This window comes from Rana temporaria, chromosome 2 (assembly GCF_905171775.1).
Source record: "Rana temporaria chromosome 2, aRanTem1.1, whole genome shotgun sequence".
NCBI classification, from domain to species: Eukaryota; Metazoa; Chordata; class Amphibia; order Anura; family Ranidae; genus Rana; species Rana temporaria.
In genome coordinates, this window is record NC_053490.1 from 127,165,336 (window position 1) to 127,186,852 (window position 21,517).

Below are 21,517 nucleotides of genomic sequence, written 5' to 3' on the forward strand. Positions count from 1 at the left end.
GCTGTAAAATGACTAGCATGAGAATCGGCAAGAAGATCAAATGGAGACCGGCATGTGGGGCATCATTAAGGCCGTTGGGAGACCGGCATGTGGGGCATCATTAAGGCCGTTGGGAGACCGGCATGTGGGGCATCATTAAAAGGGTTGTAAAGGTAAAAAAAAAAATCCCTAAATAGCTTCCTTTACCTTTGTGCAGTCCTCCTTCACTTACCTCATCCTTCGATTTTGCTTTTAAAAGTCCTAATTTCTTCTGAGAAATCCTCACTTCCTGTTCTTCCATCTAACTACACACAGTAATGCGAGGCTGGTGTGGAGAAATCCTCTTGAGGGGGGGAGGGAGCGAGCAGGAGTGTCAGGACGCCCACTAACACAGCTCCTTTCTCTATCTGCAAAGTAGAGAGAGTGCGCGCACTTGCCTGCTCGACCCCTCCCCCCTCAAGAGGCTTTCTCCACACCGGGGAGAAAGCCTCCCATTACTGTGTGGAGTTACAGACAGTTACAGACAGAAGAAGAGGAAGTGAGGATTTCTCAGAAGAAATAAGGACATTTAAAAGCAAAATCGAAGATGGAGGTAAGTGAAAGAGGACTGCACTAAGGTAAAGGAAGCCATTTACAACCCCTTTAAGGCCTTTGGGGGCATCACTAAGGCCGTAGGGAGACCGGCATGTGGGACATCATTAAGGCCGTAGGGAGACCGGCATGTGGGGTATGCAATAAGACTGTACAATAACTAGTATGAAAAGAAACAAAAAGACCATAAGGAGACCAACATGAGTGGTAGCAATAATACCGTATGGAGACTGGCACGAGGGTGTCAGAAAACAAAGGCAAGCCTTCCACTTCCAGTTGTGCTCCGATTTTAGAATGGAGAGCACATTATTCCATAAGTCCACATAGGTTGCATTAAATTCATGTCACCGCTATTCACAGAGTGTAAAAACATTCCTTAACTTATCTACCTATTTAAGGCAAAAAAAAAAAAAAAAAAATGCAAAGCACAATGAGATCTACTTGCAGTAACTGATGGCAACCAATCATCATTATGCTATTGACTAAGCTGACTGCAGTAATCCAAAATCTGATTGGTTGTCATGGTTACTATGCTTTGCATTCGCTATCTGCCTTTTTCCTGGTTACTGAAGAACACTGATACACAAGCACCAAGCCCCATAGAACATACAGATATAAAACATGCACACTTTATTCAGTTCATCCAGGGTGGCTTTGGCCAATTATGGCTCAGGGGGTTTAGTACACGCCCCACACTAATATATATATATATATATACATATACATCCCAGGTGTTGTACATATATTTATAAACTGTATAGTTTAGCTAGATCAGTTCTTCCTAATTTACTGGCAGGCAGGTGATTGTGCTATTTAAAGACGTTATCACAGGCATACTATAGACACCCAGCTATATTTTTTTTTTATTTAAGCATCATTAAAAATCACTGCTTCTGATGCAGGAGCAGTGATTTTAATGATGCTTAAATAAAATAAAAAAAAATGAATCCTGAATATGCTCCTAAAAAAACGACTTTTTAAAACTTTTTTCCCATTGATACATGTTCCCTGGGGCAAGACCCGGGTTCTCAAAGACGTTTTACAACAATAACTTGCATGTTGGGCTTTAAAATGAGCACTTTTGAATTCGAACGTTCGAGTCCCATAGACGTCAATGGGGTTCTAAATGTTTGCACGAACGTTCGGTCCGTTCGAAGGTTCTGGTGCGAACCGAACGGGGGGGGGGGGGGCAGGGGTTTGGCTCATCCCTACTCATAAAGCATTAAAAATGTGGTTAAAGTAACAGATAAAGAAAAAAAAATGTTATGATCTCAAGGGATAAGCTGGAACACAAATGGTACCGACCACACAAAAACTCTGGTCATGTAGAGCTTAGAAAACACTTTGAGCAAATGGTGATGAATTACTGAGAACAGCCATTAAGAATTGTATGTCCTGCTCATGTTGGTAATATTTTCTGATGTTATATCATTTTTTCCTCAGTGCATCATATTACAACAACAACAACAACAACAACAACAGTCTCCTGCACTCAAGGGCGATGCAATGGGAGGTAGATGCGACAAAGGATCTCTAAAATTCCAGGAAAACGCACAGACATTGCTGCCCTCCAGGGGTTGGGGGAACCTGATGGAGAAACCAAGAAATGGAGTGAGGGCACACCAGCCTTGCCCATTACCCAATTGATGTTTATTAAAGGAGAATTCCAGCCTGAGCTTGTTTGGCTGGGCTTCTCCTAAGGGTCACAGGAGTGCAATTCGTTTTGCACTCCTGCGACTCGTTTTCAGCAGAGAGCAATTGGAAGTCCGCTCTCTGCTGACATCATGGATATCAGTCCAGGCACTGCGTCATCACAAAAAAAAAAGTTTATCTCCCATGGTTGAGACACAGGTTCTTTCATTCTATTAACAGGTTAAGACCCACTAATTCGGGGTACTTGGTCGTAGTAAGTGGGCTTAGCATTATATGACCATATAGTGTGACCAAACCCCCGTATTTTTGAAAATGTTCAGGTGTTTTTAACTAGCCTTGCAGGATAAATGTCATTTGTGCATGTGTTTGCTATAATCTGTTTTTCTTTTTTTATCACGACAAAGTCTGGATCTGCCAGGTGACTGGATTGATGGCCATCTCAGCGAGCCGCTAAGACACCGAGATGGCTGCTCCCAAACAAATCAGTCATAAATATCTGGGGTCAAAATGGACACAAAGCAACCAGATCAACGAGAAAGTTCCCAGCAAAACAAGAAAAATATATTTTCTGGACAGCTGTTTGGAAGAAACACACAACACTATGTGTGGAGAAAAAATAGGCACAGCACACCAACATCAAAACCTCGTTATCATCGAAGGGAAAATTAATTCCCAAGTTTATCAAGACATTTTGCAGGAGAACTTAAGGCCATCTGTCCACCAGCTGAAGCTCAACAGAAGATGGGTGTTGCAACAGGACAACGACCCAAAGCATAGACGTAAATCAACAACAAAATGGCTTAAATAGAAGAAAATACGCCTTCTGGAGTGGCCCAGTCAGAGTCCTGACCTCAACCCGATTGAGATGCTGTGGCATGACCTTAGGTAAGCGATTCACACCAGACATCCCAAGAATATTGCTGAACTGAAACAGTTCTGTAAAGAGGAATGGTTCAAGAATTACTCCTGACCGTTGTGCACGTCTAATCTGCAACTACAGGAAAGGTTTGGTCGAAATTATTTCTGCCAAAGGAGGTTCAACCAGTTATTAAATCCAAGGGTTCACATACTTTTTCCACCTGCACTGTGAATGTTTACATGGTGTGTTCAATAAAAACATGGTAACATTTAATTCTTTGTGTGTTATTAGTTTAAGCAGACTATGATTGTCTATTGTTGTGACTTAGATGAAGATCAGATCACATTTTATGACCAATTTGTGCAGAAATCTATATCATTACAAAAGGGTTCACATACTTATTGTGGCAACTGTATATTTTTTCCACCAATTTACCCTCACCCGTTATTGGTCAATAATGGTCACATGTTGTGTTTATGTATCACATATATTTTTAAGGATTTTAATCATACACCAGCCATGACTAAGCACTAACATAGCGTGAAACATGTCGGCTGTCCCCTTCTGTGGCTGTGTTTTGTATGCTTATTTTTATCGAATAAAGACAACTTTCTGAAGTTCTTCTGGAGTGCGGCTGTGCATCTTCTCCCAATTTTCTACATTCGCCTTGTGCATTGCCAGCACCTTGGTTCCCTGAGAGGTTCCTAAATTGTTCACAAGACCCACCTGGAGCGGTGACTCCCTTTCTCTGTATATTTTTTCTTGTTCCGCTATATGCATTGCCTGCACCTGTGGTTTCTGTGATGAGGACTATCGCAATTTGGATCCACCTGGAGCGGTAACTTCCCTTTTCCTTAAGGGCTCTTTCACACGGAGCGGACCGTTTCTGGGTCCGCTCAGTGTGTCCGCCAAAGCTCAGCGGGGATCCCCACTGAGCTGTCGGCGGATAGGGCGGTCCCCGCACACAGTGCAGAGACCGCCCTGTCTCTGCTCCGCTCTCCCCTATGGTGGGATCGGATGCAGACGGACCATCTGTCCGTCTGCTTCCGTTCCGTTCCGCCGAACGGAAGAAAAATAGGGTTTCTTCCGTTCGCAAAAGCGGATCCCGACGGACGCGGACGCTAGCGGATGCTCCATCCGCTAACGGACGCGATCCCATAGGGAGTCATTACAAGTCCGTTAGCGGACTTGTAATGAACGGACGAACGGTCTGCTAGTGTGAAAGGACCTTAACAGTTCCCAGCAAGTGAGAGGATCTTCCAGATAGCTGGCGCGTTTTAAGAGCCAATCATTTTCTTACAATGATGCACTGAGGATATACAGGCAGGGGGAAAAGCACAATTTGGTGGCAAAAGCTTAGCAAGGGATGTTCAACTTTGTATTACAGCTACATCATACTTGCCAAAAGCCCCAGAGGCAGCCCCAAACCTGTTAGCAGAGAAGAGGTTAGCCTTTGGATCTTAACTTTCACAGCCGACTGTCTTGCCAGGCCATTGCCAAGAGCTCCCATCCCAATCCACCTTTCATCTTCACAAACCTAATTCACAACATCTCTAACCTTCAGGCAGGAAAGAGAAATTACAAAGAGGCAAGCTAGGTTAAAGAAAATAGCAGTGAGTCACGGCTAAGTGAAGGAGCTTTAGCATAATCTGGTGACAACTTTCACCATAAGCAAAATGATTTTGTTGGAAGAATGATCTAAGTATATAGGAATCTATGGTACTCAAGACATTAACTACCTCTTCTCCTGTTCTCCCAAAATGAGGTTTTTCCATAGTCTCCAGCTCAGATGCAGCTCCGCCTAGATAACATCAGAATGCTTAATCCAGAACATGAATGCCATTCTCTTATGACCTTACCCCGATGGTGGCCTTTGCAGATTCTTCTACATTGAGTGTGTAATACATACAATACTGTAAAAACCTCAGTAGATTCAGCCATCTTCTGTAACTGGCAGGTGGAATCAAGTCCCTCAACAAAATATGCCTTTATATGTATCGCAATCTGCAGAAAATGTTACACATGTCATCCCCTGCAGAAACATTCTCTCCTGCTAAAAATGAAAATAAATAGATAACATGTTGCTTTTTACAAGTATCTGCTTACGTTTTAGATTCTTATTTCTGCTTTGGGAGTCACTTCCCATATTTTACCTAGTAACCAGAAGGCACACGGAATCGTGGTGCTATGTAGTTGCTAAGGAATCTACCTTTGTCTGGAAAGAAACAGTGGCCATCTGATGACATGTTATTGTTGGCGGCAAGGCCATTCTACACAGCTTTCCAATAAACTACAGGCTGGATGGCAATCCTTGCAGCACACAGTATATTTAAGGTCCAGCCATCTGGAAATCAAGAAACCAATATTTTGGTCTTATTTTTGGAAGCAAGAAAAATAAACTGAAGAAGTTAAAATATTGTGTAAAAAGACAGTCTAAAATTAAAAAAGTAATACAATAAGTTATGTGTTATAACAAATTATTTTAGCATTTTCCCTTGCAAAATGTATTTAATGGACAAAAACATGTTAAAACTCTACCCCGTGCAGGAAAGGAAAACTATATATATATATATATATATATATATATATATATATATATATATATATATATATATATATATATATATATATATATATATATATATATATATATATATATATATATATATATATACATATATACATATATACATACATACATACACACACACACACACACACACACACATATATACACTGAGTACAAGTACCGATACTTTTTTTCCAAGTACTCGCCAATACCGAATACCGATACTTTTTTTTAAATGTGTCCCCAAATGCAGCCATGTCCCCCCCCCCATATATGCAGCCATGTCCCCCCCCCCATATATGCAGCCATGTCCCCCCCCCCATATATGCAGCCATGTCCCCCCCATATATGCAGCCATGTCCCCCCCCATATATGCAGCCATGTCCCCCCCCCATATATGCAGCCATGCCCCCCCCCATATATGCAGCCATGCCCCCCCCCATATATGCAGCCATGTCCCCCCCCCCATATATGCAGCCATGCCCCCCCCCATATATGCAGCCATGTCCCCCCCCATATATGCAGCCATGTCCCCCCCCATATATGCAGCCATGTCCCCCCCATATATGCAGCCATGTCCCCCCCATATATGCAGCCATGTCCCCCTTACCGTACATGCTGCCGCGCCGTGCCGCCGCTTGGTTAATACGGGCGGGGAACATTACAGCTTTCATTTGAATAGCTGTAGTCTTTCGCGCCGCGCTGCGTATAGACACTCCACCTTCATCGGGATTGGACAGTTCACCCGAGCAAGGGGGAGTGTCTATAAGCGGCGCGGCGGGAAACACTACACCTATTCAAATGAAAGCTGTAATGTTCCCCGCCCGTATTAACCAAGCGGGGATGCGGCGGCGGCGAGGGAAGTATTCTATTTCGGTATCGGGGGTATTTGCGGGAGTACGAGTACTCCCGCAAATACTCGGAATCGGTCCCTAATATATATAAGCACATACATACACACATATATACATACACACATTTTTTTTTATTATTAATAATAATAATTAGGGGTGCAACGGATCAAAAAACTCACGGATCGGATCGATCCTCGGATCAGGAGTCACGGATCGGATCATTTTCGGATCAGCAAAAAAAAAAAAAAAAAAAAGGGTCCGTTTTTTCATTGGTCCAAAAAAAAAATATATTATTTTATTTATATATATATATATATATATATATATATATATATATATATATATATATATATATATATATATATATATATATATATATATATATATATATATATATATAATAAAATAATATATATATTTTTTTGGACCAATTAGAAAAAGGAACCTTTTTTTTTTTTTGCTGATCCGAAAAAAAGAGCACAATAGCAATTCACAGGGGTGGATTAAAGAGGAAGCAGGTGAGGCCGTTTGGGACTTAAAGTACAATCTTGATGTTTTTACAGCAAAATTATATTATATTATATTATATTATATTATATATATATATATATATATATATATATATATATATATATATATATATATATATATATATATATATATATATATATATATATATATATATATATATATATATATATATATATATATATATATATATATTTTTTTTTTTTTTTTTTGCTGTAAAAACATCAAGATTGTACTTTAAGTCCCAAACAGCCTCACCTGCTTCCTCTTTAATCCACCCCTGTGAATTGCTATTGTGCTCTTTTTTTCCCCCCCCTCCTCTCACACCAGTGCTTCACTGCTAACATTCCCATTCAGCTTGCTAGAGCCCAGTGCACAGCGTGACACGCCTCCCCGGGGAGGCGGGGAGGCGTGTCACGCTGGGCTCTGGCAAGCAGACTGGCCGCCGCTCCGGAGCTAGGCCGAAGCCGGGGACTTTCCTAGGCCTAGGCTCCGGAGCGCTCCGCGGATCGTGGGGTGTGCCGATCCGAACGGGGTGGCCCGTTCGGATCACGGATCGGTGACGATCCGTTACACCCCTAATAATAATAATATTTTTATATATCTGCTGCCAAGTTTTCTTTAATACACCATTAAATGCATCTTTTAAATGCAAACAGTATATATACCTTAATATGACTCAGAATCAGCAAATTGCAATTCTCTGTACAGGAGAGCTCAAACTGGGAGAGTAAAGCAGCCAATTAGTTGAGCTCATCTCTGATGAGCAGTGCAGAACATCCATTTTTTGCTTATCCTGTCACTGTCCAGTTATAGGTGTGGGGGGGGAAGAACCAGTAACAGGCTGCAGGGACATGCCTGTTGCATGTCGCAGTGCCCTATATTCTTCATGGCAGCCCAATGCACCTTATCAAAGCGTGTGCGCATTTTAGTACACCACAACACACGGTAACCCATTATTGTACGTAGTAGTGTGCTGCCTTTATTTATTTTATTTTTTTTTAATACCAAACATGCCTATACTCGCTTGCTTTGTGCAATGGTTTTACACAGAGCAGCCTTGATCCTCTTCTTCTGAGATGCCCAGCTGACACCCTCCTCTTCATCGGGTACCCCCGCGGAAAGTCGCTTTCCATGAGGGAAACCGTGCAGGTTCACTCCCCCCCCACTGCTGCATCCTTTGACACAAACAGTGGGACTCAACCCTGCACCCCACTTCCATGTCACAGCATTCGATTGACAGCAGCTGGAGCCAATGGCTATCAATCTGTCCAATGAGGAGAGTAACAGTGGAGCCACTCGGTCAATTCCTTCAAGTCCGTGTTCATCCGATCCCCCCCTAGGAGAGAGCGGAGAAAACACAGGGCTGTTTCCTGCACAGTGTGCGGGGACCGCCCTGTCAGCCGCTGGCTCAGCGGGGATCAACGGAGCAATCCCCACTGAGCTTACGGACACACGGAGGCGGATCATTACTGATCCGCCCCGTGTGAAAGGGCCCTTAGTGTGCTAGGAAGCCCATTCAAAATAATATGCTTCCCAAATACAACACAAAGAAACTCGCCTGATTGACCTTTGTGCAAATACACTTCAAGGTGTGAAGGCAGAATGAGGGTAGAAGCCTCTTTGTTACTGAAAGATTTGGCTATTTATCAAAAGATTTAAATCACTATGCAGCTAAAGCAATAATGATTACAAAGTCATTAAATCAGTCATAAGTAGGGATAAGCTTAAGGTTTATTCCAAACCTTGGCTGATTGGGTGTTTGGATACTGGTGGGTGCATGCGCAACCAAGTCCTTAACAACCAGTGACGTCACCGGCCTCATTCACATATATGACTGGTGATCTAAGCAAAGAGGCAAGAAAAAACACAATTTTGCCATGCTTCGGGAGTTCTGCAAATCGCTTACAAGTATGGCAATTACATTAAAGTGGTAGTAAACTCTTTACTACCACTTTTACCTACAGGTAAGCCTTATTATAGTACGGTTTAGGAGATATTCCCCTCGCAATGCGCCGCTGATTTCAGCGGCGCATTCGCAGCGCGGATCCTCGGCTAAAGGGCCGGCAGCCGCCAGACCTTGCCGGAATGAAGTCTCCCGCGCGCATGCGCGGGAGTGACGACATCGCCGATCCAGCCAATCACAGCGCTGGAGTGGCGATACCCGGAAAACACGCCGAGGCAAGACGACATCTCGCTCGGCGCGGACCAGGTAAGTTCTCTACACCTCGTTCCAAGGTAAGTATTTCATAATGAGCTAGTATGCAGTGCATACTAGCTCATTATGCCTTTTGCCTTGTAGGTGTAAAAAAAAAAAAAAAAAAAAAAAAAAAAAATGATTGTGGGTATACAACCGCTTTAAGCAATACATTAAACAGCATTTAAAACTACTAGGGCCCCTTGGCTGCATTTTATTAAAAAGGTAAACATGCTGCTGGGTGAAATTCAGCAGGAATCAGCCAGGTCAGTGCGTAGCCCTGTCTGTTTGGCAGAAACCGATTGTTATACTGGCTTCTGTTGAATGGTTCTGCTGGAAAACCAGCATTCGATCAGACGCTGCAGCCAATGGCTGTACCGCTGATCAGTGCATTCTATGCATTAAAGTGGAGGTTCACCCTATAAAAAAATTCTAACACTGCATCCAGCCCAGTTGTGCATATAAAATGATACTGACCTTTTTTTTTTTTTCGTAGATAGCGTTTAGCCATGGAATCCCGCGGGAGTGGGCGTTCCTATTGACATGCCAATTGATTGACATGCTAAACGACGGCGCACACAGCGCGTCACGAATCGACGCCGAATAGACCCGAGCCGACCCGAGCTTCCTTCGGGAAGTCGTGACACGCTGTGTGCGCCGTCGTTTAGCAGGTCAATCAATTGGCATGTCAATAGGAACGCCCACTCCCGCGGGATTCCCTACCCGGAAGCCGCGGTGAATTCCACGGCTAAACGCCATCTACGAAAAAAAAAAAAGGTCAGTGTCATTTTATATGCACAACTGGGCTGGATGCAGTGTTAGAAATTTTTTATAGGGTGAACCTCCACTTTAAGATAAAAAGCCTTCTGTGTGCAGCAGCCCCCCTTCAGCCCCTCTAATACTTACCAAGTCCATCTAGTTCCAGCAATGTTGCACGAGTGTCTCTGCTGCCCGAGACTCCCCTCCTCGACACCATTGGCTCCCACTACTGTCAAAGTCAGCCAGCCAATGAGGAGAAAAAGGGGGCAGGGCCGAGCCACGGCTCTGTGTCTGAATGGACAGAGGGCGCGGTGGCTGGGCTCAGGTGCCCCCATAGCAAACTGTTTGCTTAGGGCTCATGCTCATGGGCCTACAAAACAATGAGATTTGTAATTTAGACGGACCTGAACCCAGCAGTATTGTACGCTATGGGCCCATTCACACAGCTTTCTTTTTGGTCTGCGGCATTTAGTATAACAAATGCTTTGAGGACCGTATTTTATGCATTTGTGCTAATGTTTACATGTATACAGCATCAATGAACCATGCGCCAATGCTGCTGCCTAGCGATTTCAGGTCCGAACAGTAAACAATGTGTAGGCATGAATGACTCATTAAAGGGTAAAGTGTGTAATCAGCAGCAAAAGGTGCAGAACATATGGATTTCAGCTCATACAGACAGAAGCGGGTATATGTCCATATAAATTCAAACTCAGTACAGACAACTTTCTACACTGGGTCTTGTTACCAATAAGTCAGACTTTTATGGGTCTGCTAAAACCAGGATCAGATTTTTAATTTTTTTTGGTGATGTCTCACCGGTGAGACTTCCTTTCACTTCCTGTCCTATAGACACGACACAAACTACGAGAAAAGTGAAGAAATTATTGGATGCAGGCACTGTTCGGCCAACAATTTTCTACCCTTCCACAAAAGTCAACTGGACAATCAAAATTGTGGGTGCTGGCAGCCTTTAGGAAGATGGAGATGCTTGAGGGTGGTCAACATGTGTGACAACCCTGAACTGTCTAGTCACCCTTCATTAAAAACACATGCATTCTCTATTCTATGCAAATTAAATGCACTCTCCATTATTGGCTAGTAGAGATAAGAACATCTCACTTAAAGTGGATGTAAACCCCCACAATTTTTTTTTTTTTTTGATGTCACAATGTAGAGTATAAGATTTCCTATCATCTGTGCCCAGTCTTGCCACACAGAGTTAATCCAGCTCTGAGCAATCCTCTTTTATTGTTCAGTGAAAATTAACAGACTTCCAGATAAAACCCTGTCTAAATAAAAAGTCCTTTCCTCTCTCCTTGCTTTGAGGTGACAGGTTATTTACATATCTAGCTTGGACATGTTTATCATATGTTATGTTAATCATAATATGAGGTGATCCACAGGTCATTGTATATTACCAGGGTGTGTTATGTGGGGGAGGGGTGGATTTCTCACTTTTTAGAATGCATTCACACTACAACGCGGCGTATTTTACCGTGAATTGCCGCGACAAATTTCGGCGTTTTGTCCCGCGATTTGCCGCGACAAAATACGCTGCGGTAACATACACAGGAGGGGTGATCAACATTGTCGATACTACAGGAGGGGTGATCAACATTGAAAAAAAGGTCAGGGACTTGTTTTGGGCTTCAGGCGTTTCGGCGTGGAGATGTGAACCATCTCCATAGCCGACAATGTAAACTCACCCCTCCAGCGTATCAGGGGCTGCTGCGGCGTCGCGCTTAGGCGTATATACGCCTAGGTGTGAATGGGCACTTATGTTTATCATAATATGAGGTGATCCACAGTATAACATAACATATGATAAACATGTCCAAGCTAGATATGTAAATAACCTGTCACTCAAAGCAAGGAGAGAGTAACAGACTTTTCCCTGGCCTACAAAAGTAAGGGGCATGCTTCCCCTGTCCCACAAAAGTAAGGGGCATGCTTCCCCTGTCCCACAAAAGTAAGGGGCATGCTTCCCCTGGCCCGCAAAAAGTAAGGGGCATGCTTCCCCTGGCCCGCAAAAAGTAAGGGGCATGCTTCCCCTGTCCCACAAAAGTAAGGGGCATGCTTCCCCTGGCCCGCAAAAAGTAAGGGGCATGCTTCCCCTGGCCGCAAAAGTAAGGGGCATGCTTCCCCTGGCCGCAAAAGTAAGGGGCATGCTTCCCCTGGCCGCAAAAGTAAGGGGCATGCTTCCCCTGGCCGCAAAAGTAAGGGGCATGCTTCCCCTGGCCGCAAAAGTAAGGGGCATGCTTCCCCTGGCCCGCAAAAGTAAGGGGCATGCTTCCCCTGGCACGCAAAAAGTAAGGGGCATGCTTCCCCTGGCCGCAAAAGTAAGGGGCATGCTTCCCCTGGCCGCAAAAGTAAGGGGCATGCTTCCCCTGGCCCACAAAAGTAAGGGGCATGCTTCCCCTGGCCCGCAAAAGTAAGGCACATTCTCTCTCTGGCCCCCAATATAATAAGCACTCTTCTCACTGCCCCCAATGAATTCCTTTTAAAACAGGAGGTTCCCAGAAACTTAACAATTTTAAAAGCTTCTTTGGGATAGATAGTTTGAAAAAGGGTTGCTATAGAGCAGGGGTGTCAAACTGGTGGCCCTCCAGCAAAACTACAAGTCCCATGAGGCATTGCAAGGCTAACAGTAACAAGCATGACTCTCACAGGCAGAGGCATGATGGGACTTGTAGTTTCGGAACAGCTGGAGGGCCGCCAGTTTGACACCCCTGCTATAGAGGCTAAGAAATCATATACCCAATGACAACAGATCCATAAGCTAAATAAAGAAGCATGGAGTATGCACAGTAAGTGTCATTAGATGGGCATATTCAGATATTGGTGGGCTTCCCCTAGGGTTACAATGGGGGTCCTCGAGAGCACAGGTCTCATATGGAAGCTGTTCCACCAAAAACACTAGTAGTTCTATAGTAGGAATTATATCCAGCTGTATCATCAATAGGTAACTTTCCCTTTGCTGTCAGGGTTTACCAAATTCCAAGATAGAAATGCTTTAATTTTATTCTTAATTGAATTTGCCTGATTTTCTGCTCTTGAAATGCATGTGACCTATTCACTAATGGAAAGAAAAAAAAAAGTGATGAAGGCAAACTATTGGTGAAAGAGTTACACAATCCTTTTATACGAAGTATGAGAGAGATTAGCAGCGGTTCCCCTCACATCTGGTGTGCAAGCACATCCAGCTCCCATGAAGCTCCCTTTCTCTTCCTGCCAGTGTTAAATGCCATGTCACGCACTGAAAGCGCACTGCAGCCTCACTCTTCTGTGGAGGAAGCTGCTCTCTGCTTGCAGATGAAGCCTGAAAATTGCAATGGAGATGCCTTCACAATGTCCGCCTTGTTTTCCTGGGCAGCAAGCTCCGCTGCTTCGGAATAAATAATTCCATCCCGAAACAAAGAAAAAAAAAAATCCCAATATATGCATATTCATAGATTCCATAGAAGACAACATTGTGAGAGCACACAGCTCCAATCCAGGCTTCACTGCAGTGCAGAATCCCTCTGAGCTTCAATACCAGGCCCATCAGCACCGCCATGGAGAACATCTGAGAGCCTGGAGGTACCAATGGATGGCATCTCATTCATAAATACACACCACGCCAAGCCTTTCACCAAGGGCCATGATCACCACAACACTATAGAATACAAAAAGGTCTCCATTTCCCACAGTCATCGCATCAAATGTAACAAAGGGAATATGAACAATGTACCTGCTGGCTATGAAAGTTATCCCAATAAACAACAACAGGTCATCAAGGCACACACGTCATTGTGTTACCCGGCAATCCCAGTGCCCCATGCCAGTGCATTCCCATACATGAAAGGGTGAGGATGGGCTCTGATGCATGCGATGGAAGATAAAACACAAATATTTATATATAAAGAAATGTAACATCTATACTTACAGAAACTAAATATTATTACAGAAACTAAATATTATTACAGAAACTAAATATTATTACAGATCATCAATATTTCTACCTAGAAAAAGTCAATATTTCTACCCATAAAAGTCAATATTTATACCACCATTGACACAATATTGCTTTGCTATATAGGCAGCTATTCCTGAACATCACACTCCGCTTTCACTGAGAGACAGGCTCTTGAAAAGCAAATGACCCATCCCCCCCACCTTTTTTTTTTTTTTTTTTTTCAAAGGACACCTTTCTAAACAAATCACATCCCATTGTTACAACAAACACCACAATGGACTTGATGCCTTATCAGACACACCGAGCAATTAAGCAGAGCATGTCCCCAATCAGAACAAATCACATCTCCTAGGATAGTGGGGCCCCCAGGGTGAGCCCAGTCTCCGATTGGGGGGGGGGGGGGGAGGAAATCACCATTCCATTCTGCACTGTGGCCAACATACACTGTTACATGCATTAGGATCGTGGTCTACATGTTAGCCTACCTTCATGGTTACATGGTGTAGACTGGCATTCTGCATTGTATTTTGCATGATGTATACATACACTCTGCATGTTAGCCTGCTTATACTGTTACATGCTCCAATATTGCACCCGCCCTATATTGCTGCATGCTGAAGGATTATGCCCTGCATTTTAACATGCCCTTTATTGTTGCATGCTGTAGTATTGTGCCTTGAATGTTAGCCTGTCTATACTGTAGTATTGCGCCCTGCATGTTAGCCTGCCTATATTATTGCATACTGTAGTATTGCGCCGTGCATTTTAGCTTGCCTATATTGTTGCATGCTGTCGTATTGCGCCCTGCAAGTTAGTCTTAACTATATTGTTGCATGCTGTAGTATTGCGCCTGCAGTTAGCCTGCCTATATTGTTGCATGCTGTAGTATTGCGCCTGCAGTTAGCCTGCCTATATTGTTGCATGCTGTAGTATTGCGCCTGCAGTTAGCCTGCCTATACTGTAGTATTGCGCCCTGCATGTTAGCCTGCCTAGATTATTGCATACTGTAGTATTGCCCCGTGCATTTTAGCTTGCTTATATTGTTGCATGCTGTAGTATTGCGCCTGCAGTTAGCCTGCCTATATTGTTGCATGCTGTAGTATTGCGCCTGCAGTTAGCCTGCCTATATTGTTGCATGCTGTAGTATTGCGCCTGCAGTTAGCCTGCCTATACTGTTGCATGCTGTAGTATTGCGCCTGCAGTTAGCCTGCCTATACTGTTGCATGCTGTAGCATTGCGCCCTGCAAGTTAGCCTGTCTATATTATTGCATACTGTAGTAATACACTGCATTTTAGCCTGCCTGTATTGTTGAATGCTTTAGTATTACACTCTGCATTTTAGCATGCTGTAGTATTGCGCCCTGCATTTTAGCATGCCTGTTGTTGTATTGTGCCCTGTATTTTAGGCTGCATATATTGTTGCATGCTGTAGCATTACACTTTGCATTTTAGCTTGCCTGTACTGTTGAATGCTTTAGTATTGTGCCCTGCATTTTAGCCTACCTATGATTGCATGTTGTAGGACTGCACCCTGTCTATATTGTTGCATGCAATGGTATTGTGCCCTGCCTGTACCCTACATGTACTGTGCCCTGCCTGTACCCTACATGTACTGTGCCCTGCCTGTACTGTGCCCTGCCTGTACCCTACATGTACTGTGCCCTGCCTGTACCCTACATGTACTGTGCCCTGCCTGTACCCTACATGTACTGTGCCCTGCCTGTACCCTACATGTACTGTGCCCTGCCTGTACCCTACATGTATTGTGCCCTGCCTGTACCCTACATGTACTGTGCCCTGCCTGTACAGTTGCATGCAGTAGAATGCGAAGCCCCAATGCTGTGTGAATGGACATGTGTATTGCAGCCATGCTGGGTATCATGCTGGCTATGTGAGCTCCTCCAGGGCCTGCAGAGGAAAGGTGTAATAATAGAGAAGGATGGGGATGACACCATGGACTCACCATCGTTCACAGAGGTTGCATAGACGTGCAGACAGAGGAATCCCAGGACGAGCACAGCTGGCACCTCTGTCCTGGTAGCCGGCATGGTGGGGGCTCAGCGGCGGTCCCGGGGGGCTCCAGGAGATGGAGGGGGGCTCCTTCTTCAGTCCTGGCCTCCGCCTGCCTTCCTTCTATGGAGGGGGAGGGGGTGCAGGTAAAAGGGGGGCATGCAGGCTCTGCTTTTCTCTTCCAGGGTGTCCCCCCTGACCAGGAGGGGTGAGGAGGAATCCAGCAATCTTATTAATGAGAGGGAATGGCTGGACACACAGTATGTGGGAGAGAAGGAGAGTGGGAGGGACTGGGCGGGACTCGCACACTCCCCGCCCCCTATACAGCTAAAGAGGGGCGACTCAGAGCGCCTGGCATCCCCGGCATCCCTCTACGTGTGTGAGAGGGCGCCCCCTGCCTGTCATCCGAGGAGATCCCACTCTCTGCTCTGATTTGTATACTAACGACAATGTGCTGCTCACCGTACACTCACCGTACACTGCTGTGTGATGTGTATACCGACCGATGACACTGTCCGTACACTGATGTGTGATGTGTATACTGATGACACTGTCCGTACACTGCTGTGTGATGTGTATACCGACCGATGACACTGTCCGTACACTGCTGTGTGATGTGTATACCGACCGATGACACTGTCCGTACACTGCTGTGTGATGTGTACACTGATCGCAATGTCCAATTGTCCTTACACTGCTGTGTGATGTGTATACTGATGACACTGTGCAATGTGCTGCTCTCTATACCAATCAGCCATAACATTATGACCACTGACAGGTAAAGTGAATAACATTGATTATCTCATTACAGTGGCATCTGAAAGTCTGTGAGATATATTAGGCAGCAAGTGAACATGTTATCCCTGAAGTTAATGTGTTGAAAGCAGAAAAAATGGTCATTGCAATTTTCTGCGTATAGGGATCAGTAGCTGTGCGTCCTGCCTAGGGCGCCTGGTCACTAGTGTTCCTACTTTATTTTCTCTGCAGCAAGCAAACATTTATTGATGGGTGCTAGTGAGGCTGCATTGATGGGCGCTGGTGAGGCTGCATTTATTGGGCACTGCTGAGGCTGCATTTGATGGGCACTTCATTAAACAGGTGGGGTATACATGGGCAGGGCAAAGGGGGTGGAGCAAGGGGAGGGGCGGCAAAATGAGGTTTCGCCTAGGGTGTCAAAAATCTTTTGCTGTTTACTCAGTCTTGTGTTACGCACTGACCCACCTCTCAGCCAATCAGGTGCTTGGGTCTGGTTACCCTGTCACCTGATTGGCTGAAGCGACAGGCTCTGTGATTGAACGCCTATCAGGCATCCAATCATAGCAGAGAGGACGTGGAGGACAGCGCCGAGACAGGTGCCAGGTGGGGTGGCACACTGGCAGCAATTGATGAGGCACACTGGCAGCAATTGATGGGACACACTGGCGGCAATTGATGGGGCACAGTGGTGGCAATTGATGGGGCACACTGGCGGCAATTGATTGGGCACACTGGCGGCAATTGATGGGGCACAGTGGGGGCAATTGATGGGCACAGTGGTGGAAATTGATGGGCACAGTGGTGGCAATTGATGGGCACACTGGTAACAATTGATGGGTACAGTAGCTGCATTTGATGGCACAGTGGCGACAATTTATGGGTACAGTGGCTGTGTTTGATAGGCACAGTGACTGTGCTTAATGGGCACAATGGCTACGCTTGATGTTTTTTTTTTTTTTTTTCAGTTTGTTTGACCCCAACCCCAAAAAAAAAATTGAGCACCAGCCTACACTGATAAGGATATGTAGCCACAGACTGGTTAGGATGCCAATGCTGACCCGTGTCCACAGCCAAAGTGCCTACAATGGGCACAAAAGCATCAGAACTGGATCACGGAGCAATGGAAGAAGGTGGCCTGGTCTGATGAATCACGCGTTCTTATACATCATGTGGATGGTCAGGCAGGGATGGACAGGCCATTGGGACTACAGGGAGTTTCCCGGTGGGCCGATGGCTCAGTGGGCCGGCTTCAGTGACAGCGGAATGCCGCGTCCCTCCGCTCCTCTGTCTCTCCCTGGGGGGAACAGAGAAGCAGGGGAAGGACCAGAGGAGCATGGGGGAGGGGACAGACAGCTGACTCAACAGCTATGGCCTGGGAGTTTCTCACTTCTGCCTAATCTTGTCCCATAAGGGGGGGGGGGGGGGCACCGAACTGATTCTTTGCCCCGGGTGAAATAATGTCTAGCTTTCCCACTGGTACTGCCTATAAGAGTACCAGTACCAGCCGTTCTACTCTAATAAAGTAGAACGGCTAGTGGCTAGTGAAGGGGGAGAGGGGGTGCGGGTGGCCGGGGGGGTGCGGGAGTTGTCCGGCCGCCATGGGAGAGACCTGTCAAAGTGGGCCAGTCTGGATGAAGTCCAGGGCCACATTTCTGTCCCAGTCCAGCCCTGTGGTCAGGTGTGCGCGTCACTTACTTGGGGAAGAGATGACACCATGAGAAGAAGGCAACTGATGCTTTGGGCAACCTTCTGCTGGGAAACCTTGGGTCTTGCCATTCATGTGGATGTTACTTGACATGTACCACCTACCTAAATGCTGTTGCTGACCAAGTACACCCCTGTATGGAAACAATATTTCCTGGTGGCAGTGGCCTCTTTTAGCAGGATAATGCGCCCTGCCACACTGCAAAAATGGTTCAAGGATGGTTTAACCACTTCCCACCCAGCGTATAGCAGAATGATGGCTGGGCGGTGGTTGCGTTATCCTGACTGGATGTCATATGACGTCCAGCAGGATAACAGCCGCCGCGCGCCCGTGGGGGGCGTGCATTGTGGCGATCAGTGGTGTTGTGTGTACCGCTATGTATACTAACCATCCTGTGCAGTGTACTGCTATGTATACTGACCATCCTGTGCAATGGACCGCTATGTATACTGACCATCCTGTGCAATGGACCGCTATGTATACTGACCATCCTGTGCAATGGACCGCTATGTATACTGACCATCCTGTGCAATGGACCGCTATGTATACTGACCATCCTGTGCAATGGACCGCTATGTATACTGACCATCCTGTGCAATGGACCGCTATGTATACTGACCATCCTGTGCAATGGACCGCTATGTATACTGACCATCCTGTGCAATGGACCGCTATGTATACTGACCATGCTGTGCAATGGACCGCTATGTATACTGACCATCCTGTGCAATGGACCGCTATGTATACTGACCATGCTGTGCAATGGACCGCTATGTATACTGACCATCCTGTGCAATGGACCGCTATGTATACTGACCATGCTGTGCAATGGACCGCTATGTATACTGACCATCCTGTGCAATGGACCGCTATGTATACTGACCATGCTGTGCAATGGACCGCTATGTATACTGACCATCCTGTGCAGTGTACCGCTATGTAAACTGACCATCCTGTGCAGTGTACCGCTATGTATACTGACCGTGATGTCCGCCAGGCACCCGCGATCGGCAGTCACAGAGACAGGGACATGGAGATCCACGTCCTGTCAGGGAGAGGAGACCGATGGTGTGTCCCTTGTATATAGGACTAACCATCGGTCACCTCCCCCAGTCAGTCCCCTCCCCCCACAGTAAGAATCACCTAGCAGGGCACACATTAACCCCTTCCCTACCAGTCACATTTATACAGTAATCAGTGCATTTATAGCACTGTTCGCTGTATAAATGTGAATGGTCCCAAAAATGTGTCAAAAGTGTCCGCCGTAAAATCACAGTCGTGACAAAAATCGCAGATCGCCACCATTACTAGTAAAAAAAAAAAAAAATTCATAATTCTATCCCCTATTTTGTAAACGCTATAAATTTTGCGCAAACCAATCGATAAATGCTTATTGCAATTTTTTTTACCAAAAATATGTAGAAGAATACGTATTGGCCTAAACTGAGAAAAACATTTTTTTTATTGGATATTTATTATAGCAAAAAGTAAAAAATTGTGTTTTATTTTCAAAATTGTCGCTCTAATTTTGTTTATATCGCAAAAAATAAAAGCCGCAGAGGTGATCAAATACCACCAAAATAAAGCTCTATTTGTGGAGAAAAAAAGGACGTCCATTTTGTTTGGGAGCCACGTCGCACGACCGCGCAATTTTCATTCAAAGCGTGACAGTGCTGAAAGCTGAAATTTCGCCTGGGCAGGAAGGGGGTATATGTGCCCAGTAAGCAAGTGGTTAAGACTACCTGAAGGAGATCCAGGTGTCAAGTCTGCTAAGGAGGATTATCTCCGCTGTTTCAACCATAGGGAGGGTCTGTGGCAGAGACTTCTTTTCCCAAGTTCCGAGTGACATTCTGGCTGCCAGGCTTGTGAGAGAAGCCTGTCCAGGTGCCCTATACCCACTCAGGCTGGAGTGGTGAAGAAGAAAGTATCGGTGGAAGCAGGACTGTTTCCCTATTGCTCACACCTGAATCTGCTATCTCCACTTTCGCGAAACCTCTATTCTTCACCAAGTTTTATTGTTTTTACTCGGCTGGGTAATAAAGAGCACTGCTACTTTCACCAAATACCCCTAGACGGCGGAGGAACACGAGGTAACATGCCATCCAAAACAAACCAGCAGCTCCTCCGGGGGTAGTGCTACATATGTATACTGGCCTAACTGTGCAATGTGCCGCAATGTACACTGACCATACACTGTTGCTTTGCTATGTATACTCCCAATACTGTGCAATGTGCTGCTCAGTATACTGACCATACTGTTCAATGTGCAAAAAGAAAAATGCATCCCCCCCCCCCCCCCCAATTCTATATCAGACTCCAAAAACCCACCAGACCTTTATCCAAGCATATAGGCTGGCAGACCAGGAAAATATGTGCCCACGCCCAGGGGCGGACTGACCATTTGGGCCCCCGGGCACTGCCCGAGGGCCCAATGCCACTAGGGGGCCCCATCAGGGTTGCCAGCCTCAGTAAAACCAAGGACAGTATGTAAAAAAAATAGTTTTTTTACATCTGTCCCTGAAATGTCCCTTACCGACATTCTTTTGGTCTAAAAATCCCAAGATTATAGCTTCCCCGTCTCTCCAGTACCCTTTTAGTGTGTGTATACTGTGTGGCTCCATAATATATTAACTGGGGGCCCCATAATCTCCTATTGCCTGGGGGTCCCATAATCTCCTATTGCCTGGGGGTCCCATAATCTCCTATTGCCTGGGGGTCCCATAATCTCCTATTGCCTGGGGGTCCCATATTCTCCTATTGCCTGGGTGCCCCATAATCTCCTATTGCCTGGGTGTCCCATAATCTCCTATTGCCTGGGTGTCCCATAATCTCCTATTGCCTGGGGGTCCCATAATCTCCTATTGCCTGGGTGCCCCATAATCTCCTATTGCCTGTGGGTCCCATAATCTCCTATTGCCTGGGGGTCCCATAATCTCCTATTGCCTGGGTGCCCCATAATCTCCTATTGCCTGGGTGCCCCATAATCTCCTATTGCCTGGGGGTCCCATAATCTCCTATTGCCTGGGGGCCTCATAATCTCCTATTGCCCGGGGGGCCCATAATCTCCTATTGCCCGGGGGCCCCATGAGTTGTCAGTCC

General features: G+C 45.6%; 1 protein-coding gene across 1 annotated transcript in view; it reads right to left on the reverse strand.

The window, feature by feature from the left end:
* The window catches only part of LRP1 (LDL receptor related protein 1), a 447,299-nt gene extending 431,109 nt beyond the window's left edge, over window positions 1-16,190 (reverse strand). Inside the window, exon 1 of the mRNA XM_040340947.1 lies at window positions 15,911-16,190. Coding sequence (XP_040196881.1) covers window positions 15,911-15,995 — 85 coding nt within the window. The 5' untranslated portion in view covers window positions 15,996-16,190. The remainder of the gene's footprint in view (window positions 1-15,910) is intronic.
* Window positions 16,191-21,517: the final 5,327 nt, after the last annotated feature.